The sequence below is a fragment of the Mercenaria mercenaria genome, chromosome 11 (assembly GCF_021730395.1).
Source record: "Mercenaria mercenaria strain notata chromosome 11, MADL_Memer_1, whole genome shotgun sequence".
In the NCBI taxonomy this organism is placed as follows: Eukaryota; Metazoa; Mollusca; class Bivalvia; order Venerida; family Veneridae; genus Mercenaria; species Mercenaria mercenaria.
Genome location: NC_069371.1, coordinates 40,827,113 through 40,837,611, shown reverse-complemented (window position 1 = coordinate 40,837,611; position 10,499 = coordinate 40,827,113). Strand labels below are relative to the sequence as shown.

General features: G+C 34.7%; 1 protein-coding gene across 1 annotated transcript; it reads right to left on the bottom strand.

Moving 5' to 3' along the window:
• Positions 1-969: 969 nt before the first annotated feature.
• LOC128546879 (asialoglycoprotein receptor 1-like) lies at positions 970-2,319 on the bottom strand. The gene is made up of 3 exons (XM_053518279.1): positions 1,928-2,319; positions 1,713-1,813; positions 970-1,143 (listed from the first exon to the last, which is right to left on the bottom strand). The coding sequence occupies exons 1-3, from the start codon at positions 2,079-2,081 to the stop codon at positions 985-987; spliced, it is 414 nt and encodes a 137-aa protein (XP_053374254.1). The 5' UTR covers positions 2,082-2,319; the 3' UTR covers positions 970-984.
• Positions 2,320-10,499: the final 8,180 nt, after the last annotated feature.

Sequence of the window (10,499 nt, the reverse complement as noted above, 5' to 3'; positions counted from 1 at the left end):
CAGAAATTATAGTAAACACATGATAAATAGTATGGCGAACAAGGAAAATAGACTCGCTTAACAAATCCGTAGGCATTGCTTAGTACAATATGGTATCATACCTAAAATAACGTTTCTTGTTGTCTCTTCTTTTCAGCCGGGGTGAATACAAATCTCAAAAGTCTAGATGAGGCCTAAAAAGGGACAATTAGGTTTTTCTTCAGTTTAAACGTTTTCCTTCCTATCACTATTTGATGAAATGTGTATCTGTTTTTTGATAAGATTTATTGAAATATGCATAACCATGTTCATCACATTATTAGTTTTGAAAATTGAGGCCCCTATAGAGTTTTTACGCTATCTATACAATCTCCATGATACTAAATTTGGCCATACAAGGTTCAGGTGAGTAGCAGACATTCTAATTTACATTTTAGTAAATAAAGCATTAATATGGGGATACTTCACCGAAAGAAAAGATAAAAGAGTTTTATAGTCCATCGAAAATGCTTGGTAAATTACCTTCATATTTTATATGTAGTAAACCATTATAAATACATGTAGATATAAATATATATTTAAACAAGATAAAATAATGGGTTTGTCTTGAACGAGAAACGAATTGGTAGAACTAAACAAACCGGAAATTAGACAGGGGATCTGAGGCTATGGAGCCTGCATATTACAGGATCTGCCAAGACAAAATTAAAAAGCAGGCACCATATCCAAGAGGTGATTATACAATACCCAAATCTATGAAAGCGGGAGTATTAGAACCATTAGGCAAAAATGTTCAAGCTGATAAACTAAACAGAGCCAACCTTTCCTTAATTCTATTTAACGATAATTTAAATTACTTTTTCTGATAACAAATTGAAGAATACGGTAAACAAGGAAACAATGGCTATATTTACGGATATGAATACTGGGCAGAACCTCGTTGCAGCTTAAACATTCACCCTCAACTTAGGGATATTTCAATCGGCATTTTCAAGAGAAATGTCCTTATAGTCTGATTTTTATTACCTCCGGCTCATTATAATAACAGTATTCACAATGGTAAAAGTTACCTCTCAAGTGATAGCGCATCATGTCTTGAAGAAAATTGTTTTCATGTACATTGTCCACGTGCACCAAGTGGGATTCGTGTTGTTGGCAAAATCGCTGTACACAATGTGAAAATATTTCTTAATTTAGACTTTCGTTTATGTTTGTAATAACGTAAACTGTTTACAAATATGCAATACATTAAATGTTTTAGCCACAATGTCCTTTAGTTTATTACCAATTTTATTTCTCTGAAAGTTAATATTAACAACATGTGCTAAATCAGTAGCTTAAGAAGCGTTATCTTATTTCATAGATCACAAAACAGGATCGTTATATTTCTCATAAATTGTCACCAGAAGATTTTTTAATAATTAATGGGATCTATGTGATATGAAAATATCTCAATCCAACAAAGGGCTTCTAGGTTCTGACATACGAGACGAAATCTTATGTTCAAATATCGAAGTCAGTAGTTTAATCTACTTCGAAAAGGGCATTTAGTTTAAAAAGTATTCAAATTATATAAGAAAGAATTATCCTTACTTGATCACACATATGGTGCGTACGGATGCCTGATGTATTATGATTTATTATGTGAACACTGCAAATGGTGCATTCCTGTTGCATTCGGACTAAATATGGAAAATCACGATCTTGAACAATAAAACCAAGAAAGGCATTACCTCTGCTTCCGAATAAATAACACTTTGATTTGCGAAGAGGTAACATGATCCTTGGAAAGGCACCCACATATCTGGACACGTTGTATCACTAGACTCTGTACCTGAAATATGCAAAGTAACTCGCTGACAATTAAATACAATAGACTGTTATTTAAATTTAATTCCTATAAGGAAGGAGTACAAAACAAGTAAGTAGATTTTAAATGTTACTTTACCTTCAATGCCATCTTTAGTAGTGGATATTGCATCCATAAACTCGACTAGTTTTCTTAGCACGTGACGCTCATAATCAAAAGCACTTTGACAAGACGGGCGAGAAAATGCGGAATTGAAAATCCCACTAGCTACAAGAATGATCACAACGAGCATTGTTCAGAACTTCTTCTTCCCGGAACTTAAGCAAGTCAAAAAGTTCGTTCTTGTACTTGTAGTAGAGCGCACCACTTAAATTTTAGATGTGTCTACGAATCCGTATTATCTAAAAACGACAAAACCATTGAAACACTTTTTGTCTTAACATGAAAAATGAAATACTGAAACTCATAAAAGGAACGTCTCAAAAATTAAATCTTTGTTGTAAGTGTATGGCCTGTGTATAAGAGACATTTTTTCACAATTAACACAATACAAAGGCTCAACCTACATTCATTGTTTTGTATTATTTGTTTCCTTGTTTAGAAATCTAGTTATGAATAGAGACAAGGAAGATTCGTCACGCAACATCAAGGACCTTAATGCAAACTTGATGTGGCGTATTGAAAGACACAAACTATATCAATAATCTCTATGCTTTGTTTTTACAACCACACCCATACAGTTACAACCATTTGCCTTGGTGTGTGTAACATTATCAAATGATTGATTTGTTGGGTATTCAAGAGGTACAATACGACGAAATTTTATAACTGAGACTGTTAGGTTAAAACCATACTTATATGGAACAATGTAATGTTTGATATTAAAAATTAAATTATGGGTTATATAGTAATTAGTATTGGGGCCTGAAAATATTTATATTTTTAAGCGACGCCGCGATCTAAAATCTATGATGTAATAAAGCAATATTAAAGGCTGTCAATGGCAAAAATGTTCTGAAATGATTAAGAGAATAGCAGTGTTTGTTCAATATTTACTTAAAACATAGATATTAATTTGCGTAATATATTTTTGAATGGTAAAAGGGAGAATACTCACTTTGTTCCAATATGTACAATGGATTAAACCTAAAAGAGTTGCTTTTCTTTAAAATGCTAGGTACACAACGGTATGTGTTTATTTGTATGTATGTGTATTCTGGGCTGGTGGCCTTTCTTTGCAAAATAAAATTGTTGAGTTGAGTTGAGTTGAGTTGTCAAGACAAACAAAACCAAAAATTCTCCAAACACCTGAAGGCAATGCGAGTAAAAATCCAAATAGCTGTAAAAGACGAGGTAGAAAATTGGCATTGTATTCCGATGCCCCTTGTTCAGGTCCCTGTTTGGCAGGATTTATGTTTCAACAGATGACGTTGATTTAGGAATTAATTTAGGAATTAATTTATGCTATTGCTCATAGTCATCGGCATGAATTGTATAATATAATTCTAAATATTGTCAAACGGTGTATTGTTCGCTTTTCGGTAAATCTTTTTCTATTCTGTCATTGCTTAACAAGTATTTTATCCAATAAAGTGCAAACGAAATATCTATAACATATACATTTACTTCAATAGTATCCGAAATGTTTTATCTAACTGGAGTGTAAGTATCGAAATAGCTTACATAAAAATTCTAAGTTTTATTAAGCTTTCTATAAAACTGAAAAAATGCCCGAGGACTAAAGATTGATGACTCGTTGTTTGACAGACACAATATCGAGTTTGTTAGAAGTTTATCTGGTTTTATAATATTATATGGCTGACACGATTGGTATATGTGGTTTTCTAATAATAATATAATTGATGCATCATTCCGCATACTGCGTGCAATGACCGAAACCACTTCGCTTCGCTAGTGTGGTAATTAATTCGTATCACCCATGTGGTCCTCTCTTATAGTTTCACTGATATGTTCAGTGTACATATCTTTATAGTACACTTGTTACACGATTACAAATCTCTGATAAGGAAGCTAAAAAGTTACTGGATAGAAAAGAGCGCCCCAAAAAAAGGTATGCCGTTGATTAAATTGAAAGCGAAAGATGTATGTGACATCTATAAGGAGATGGACTCTTTAACGATTATCAGTTCAAGCGGGGCAACAGCAGCTGGAGTTGAAGAAGTGTTCCTTATTAAAGTCGTCACGACATGTCTACAACTACATTATTTTTGCTGTTGGCAAAATTCGAAATATCCTATAATTGAACGCTGGGTTTGAAAACAGACGGTAAGTTTGTCATGGACTATGAATCTTTCCTGAGTACCAGTTCATGTCATTTTGCAAGTGCAACAATCTATGCAAGCAGATTACTCATAACTTGATGTTTGACCAAAAAGATGCAAGGGTATCAATTAAAATAGTATTTTGTACCAGCGGTGAAAAGCGAATTATTCTGAACCTTAAATATTTCAGTTTTGACTGAGGAATAAACCTTTTCAGAACTATTTGCATGCATGCTTTACTCGTCACCAATAATGATCCGGCTAAGGTGGTAGAAGGTAGAGTTCGTAAATTTAAAGCAGATAACCTACTATATGACAATGCGACTAGTCACTGGATACGTATCGTGACGACGTTATGCAAAAAGAAATATTAACATTTCTTTCCCTGCACTGCCTTCTCAAGGTCTAACATCTGAGACTATCTATTAATTTCATACCAGAATTTTACAAATTTCGCTAGAAAAATTGTTCTAGGTCTGCTCTGTAGTCCGCCTTTCACCAGTTCCAGATAGGTGTTCAACTTCAAGAATACGCGAAATAGAATTGCAATGCATGACTAAATAGGTGGCTAAACAGGAGTCTGTTAATTTCTATTTGATGGGAATCGAAAAGAATACATTTACATATCTCACATGTGGTGACAGTACTTATCTTTCCGATCAGTCTGGATATCAATGTCGCTATTGTATTCGTAAACTGTTAATTTTCAAGGTAGATGCTGAAAGAAAACACAGAAACCCCCCCCCCCCCCCAAAAAAAAAACCGCGCCCCAACCCCTCATTGCTTGATAACGCGTAAATATTTACAATTGTTTGACAGGTGGTTCAGTACAGCAAATTTCAAACTGAATGCTTTTAAATCAATTCCGTTCATTGTTAAGAATATAAATTAATGGCTCAATATGAATTAATGTTAACATGACGATTGGTATATTTGTATCTGAAACTTGATGATGATCATATTTCTGTGGTTACAATAGAATGAAATATAACCAAATGTCTCGATATTCAACAGAACATTTAGAATATTTATGAACGTACAGAAAAATTTACAAAAAAATCATGTTTATATTTGTAGAATGCAAGTATATGTTTACATTCCGGTCAGTATAAATACATATTAGTATAGTCGGGAAGTGTATACCGCTAAAATATCATCAGATAAGTGGCCGGATTGTATAGGATACACACTCCAAGTTCCATATCGCAACAGCTCTGTAAAGATATATTTAATGAAATGTTATATTACATCGCTTTCTCGGTGGGTGTATGTTCCCATCTAAGACTAATAATCAACACAATAAAAACACCATTAATAGTTGCTCGTTTTAATATAAATAACATAGAGTCTATTCAAAGATTCTGCATGACAGTGTTCTGAGAGTATTTCCACACTTAGTTACTTGTCATAAACAGACTCAATTAAACCGGGTCTTTTATCATTTTGCTCTGCTTCTATGCTTTAAAAGGATCTCTTTATTGATAACATCAATGTTTGAGTGCCACGTGTCGGTCGCACTGTACTTGGACTCATTTGTTGGCATCAGTTTTGAGCTTATGGTGTCACGGAGTCCATTCAATGGTTCTGTAGAGTTCCCCTTTATCCGGTGCTTGTGGTGTTCGTTAAATGTTGGGAGAAACGAAGTTTAATTTAGTAATTCAATCACTTTGATAAAAGAAAACTGAATGTGTTAACAGTCTTACATAGTACGCCTATTGATTATTAGAAAAGGTTTCGGTGGGGTTCAGAAGTAAATATGGACACATCTGAAAATAAAACAGTAAAGAATTATTTGAAAAGAAAATAAAAATGTTTGTTTTTCAGGCTTGTCTAAAACCTATAAAAGACCAATTTAAAGGCCCATGTTTCTTTTTGTTTATAGCACTAAGTTTTGTTAGCAAAACATTCATGCAATCATGCAAGTTTTTTTTTTCTTTTAAAGTTTTTTTCATAAAAAATTCTTGGCAAACTTATTGGCACAACTTTAATTGATGAAAAGGATATCATCTACAACATTTTTATTTAAATATTTAGAATACTCTTAAATGTTAAATACTGAATTCTGCCTTGTGTTCTAGCACAGTGAATTGCAGGAGCCCGCTATTATAAAGTCATTGTAATTAGATGTAATACATCATAAAAGTATATCTAATTTAACTATATTTGCTGAATATTCGTTGTGTCTTTGTCTCGTTCTCTTGTCCCCGTTATAACGACAGAACACTATTTGCTGTTTAGTTTTCCGTCCTGTTAACCACCGTCAAAACGAGAATTGAAACGCAACAAAAACCTAAACAATGAAACTTACTGCTGCGTTTTCAGGCCGTCGTTGTGGAGGAAGTGACAAATGAGACTCACAACAAAACAAAGAGACAACAGTGAAAAAGCGTTTCTTTGCCATCTATATAAAGATATTTTCTAATTTATTGTTGTCTCGTTCTTTTGTCCCCACCACAGCTACAGACCAAAAGGGTGATTATTTATATTTTGTAAGCTATCGTTCTGTTGTTGTAGTGGGGGTAAAAAATGACACAATGATACAACAATACATCAGAAAATATCGTTTTGGCGGCAGTATATTACTGTTTTTCCGTTGATTCGTTATCACTTTCTGTCTTCTCCTGACGTTCGCACTATTAGCAGATTGTACTTTTATTTAACGTGTCATCCCAGTCGACATGTATGTCACTTAGAATCACTTGCACACCAGTGTGGGCTCGAATAGTCGCTTGTGGTGTAGAATTGATCTTGGGAGGAAGCAATCCAACTGACTTATGGAAGGTCGGTAATTCTATCCAGGTGCCCGCACATGCCTGAAACAATGCCCTTAGTGGCACCTGGAGTCTTACTCTGCCATTAAAAGTTGAAAATTCATAATTACAATGTATCGGTGGGACTCTAAACAAAATCTTCCTCAGATACTATTTTAATACTTAGTTTCGTTTTCAATTTTCAAAAAAGTATTTTCCCATTTATGCATTACATCAAAGCCTTCATGCCCGAGTGGTTAATGTAGCTGATGGTTTTGAAACCTTGTTTGAGGTGTGAAATTTTCTCTGTTAGGAAACGTTCAAGCTGCCTTACGGAAGTTCGGGTGTTCAACCCAGGTGCTCGCCAATGCCTAAATAATGGATACTTCCTGCACAATCAAAAGCTGTAATAGTCGCTACGTAAGACTTAAATTGTTTCGGTGTGAGTGAAAACCCAAAAACGTTATATGCATAATTAATTTTTAGCCTGGAAATAGAAGGTAATATATCATTTAAAATTCGTCGGTCAACTTGTTTAATATTGTTATCATTTCTTTTATTTGTCATGTCCACCGGGTGTTAAGTAAAGGGTAATGTTTGCAATAAAATTTATTCACTATTTTGTGATATATTCAATTTAGATTGTGGTCTTATTTATTCATTTTATGAGTTTTACTACATCATTTGTGGATTTGATGGTATGACATATTATTTTTATATAATATATTTTTATATGAACAACACATTTCTTTCAAATGGAGTTTTTCTCGAAATGTTGACAATATTATTATAATATCATACAAAAAAAGAATGTGCTAAAAGTTTTATTATACCAAGATAAACTGAAAGAATTTTAGGAAAAAACTTGCAGCCTGTTATAGCGCGATTTGTAGTTGCCATTTCGAGATTATCTTAATACCACAGTCAGAAAACAATAGACTGATGTCCTAGTTTTGATATAGAACAATGCCTGTCTAGACTAGATGTACTGTTTTGATCGAACACTATATTTTAGCCAAATACGATATGAATCAATATTTGATTTTAGTTCCTTTGTTGATCATTCGAATCTCACTCTTTATTTTTTATGAGTCACAATCCTAAGTCATAAAACCTGCAGCAAAAGAATCATAACTATCATAAGTTTCTCACGATCATTGTCACGCTGGTACGCCACAAGACCAGTTGACATAAAGTTATTTTTGAAATGATGGAGTCACCGGAAGTATGCCGAACAGACTGTGATATAGGAAAACTTGCGGTACATCAACAAATCGACATTTATAATTACGTCAGCGTTATACACAAATGTGTTTTGCAACTTAAAAAACTCGCTTATTACCACTGAATATCACGGTCAATTTCTTAATCATTTAACAGTGTCGAGACTTTTACGGAAGATCGGTATCCGTTACCGACAATTGAATTTCTGTATACTGGAATGTAATTAATCCGAAAACATTCTAACGGGTGGTAGTTAGATGAATTACATGGGCGCAACATGCACATGTGACAAAGGTCATGAATCGGGTATCGTCGCACTTTCACTATTCTTGAGTGTATTTTTATAGCATGAGGTTAGACATGAAAACCTCTAGGACGAATATCTATTAAGAAAAGTCAAGTTCGAAGAATGCACCACCCCCCTCAAACAGTAACCCCATATCAGTGTATGTATGGATTAAAATTTCACAAAGATACATAGACAAAGTAAAAAATATATGGCCAGCTTTTCAACTGTTAAGTGGTGACTTAACCTGTGAGTTAAGCAGTGTCTTATATACTTCCAACGACTTAGTCAGTACGTAAATATCAGGGCATGGGAAAAATTAAAACTTCGTTTAGATTTTTCAAATTTAAGCGCTGTAAGCAATGACTTTAAGTTATTTTTCTGTTGATGTTTAAAACCTGAGGGTAGGTTAGTTTAAGAAAAAAACTGAGGCTACATATTTATTGATGAAAATGTTTAACAGTAGGTCACTAGATTGTTGTTTTGAAAATAGGGAGATTGGGTTTGCCAATGTCGCATGTAACAAATTAACCTTATTTTTTTATTAAGTCGCCTTGGATAAGCCGAGATGAATACACAGGTGCGTCGTGATCTGCGCTTGGAATATTTTAGTTTTAGTCACACCAAAGACCTAAGTTTTCATAGCATTTCATTGTTGGCATATCTTTGAACTGTTTCCCTAGAAAGTTGCATATGGTGAAGTAGAATCAGCACACTAATATAATGATGATATGCAATGTTTTTCGGCGAAGCTGTGTAAGCCAGTTTTTGACCTACTTAGAAAACAATAAATTTTAAAGTTGTAAATCTATAATTCTTCAACCAATAAAAACAGGGGGACTGGACAGAAATGAATACATGCATACTTTTAATTGGCTGTAATAAATATACTGTTTCACAAAAGGTTTCGTTACTTTTCAACAGAGTATTTCATAAATACAGCAGATACTGTCGTTTACTGGAGAAGCAGAAAGGATTACTGTAGACAGGAGGTATTTATACACGTAATATTGTTACGCTCCTGCCCCTTGGAGGAGCCTTCTGAATTATTTCTGTGTCTAATATATAGCCTATATGCTATGACAGTGGCCAATCACTGCCTAGCACATGTGCTAGTAAGGGCTACCGGACTGCAGCCCTTGGGGTGTGATTCTGGACTACACTGGACTGCGTCGGATTGAACCTTAGGGTCGGGTATTGAGCATGTATAATTGGTAGACGTGTCTGTGACCGTTCGACCGCCCAGTTTGACTTGACCACTGCTGCTTAACATGTCTGCACCTCTGTAGACTGCTAAGACCAGACACCTGTAGGCTGCTTGACGTGACCGGGCTATATTGTCTGCTCGACGTGACTGCACTTCTGTAGACTGCTAGGTGTGACGGGACTTCAGTTGACTGCTCAACGTGACCGCACTACTGTAGACTGCTAGGTGTGACGGGACTTCAGTTGACTGCTCAACGTGACCGCCCTTCGGTAGACCGCTAGGTGTGACAGGACTTCAGTTGACTGCTCAACGTTACTGGTACTAAGATCGCTTCTGGTCAGCCTTCGCAGATCGATGTTCTCTGGTTGAACTCCAACATTTAAGTTTAGGGCAAATATATCTACTTTAGACGTAACAAAAAAATCTAAGACTTAAACTATTTAAAATACCACAAACGACTATCAAAGTTTCTATTTTCTATTTAACAAATCATTTAATATTTGTTTCTCATAAATAAATCATCAAACATTGAATAAAATCTAAAACGGAATAGTCGCAAAGTTTGATTTCTGAAAAATAAGTTAAATAAGTCTTCCTTTTCCAAAAAAAAAAAAAAAGCTTAAGAATGCCAAAATAAAACTACTAAAAATGGTGCACACCCTTATAATTTCGATTTCAAGCCAAAATATTGCAAATTTCGAAGAACGGTCAAATACGGTGTGCAGCCGGAATTTTGATGTTGGAGCTCCAGAATGACGGTGAACAGCCCTTATATACTGTCACCGAACACCCCACAGAACAAATGGTGAAGTGGTGAATTCACTGAAAGAATGGTGAATTCACACAAATAACGGTGAATTCACTGAAAACACGGTGAATTCACCATGAACGTTCCACAGAAAAACTGTGCCCACAGAAAAATTGTGGTGAAGACTTAAAATGGCTCTAGCGGACTGAAAAA

Bases quoted from the DNA above. Each gene is read 5' to 3' on its own strand.
- LOC128546879 (XM_053518279.1), bottom strand. From the start codon at position 2,081: ATGCTCGTTGTGATCATTCTTGTAGCTAGTGGGATTTTCAATTCCGCA. The intron at 1,814-1,927 runs GTAAAGTAACAT...TGCATATTTCAG, and splicing joins TACTAAAGATGGCATTGAAG to GTACAGAGTCTAGTGATACA. The intron at 1,144-1,712 runs GTAATGCCTTTC...CATTGTGTACAG, and splicing joins TTATTTATTCGGAAGCAGAG to CGATTTTGCCAACAACACGA.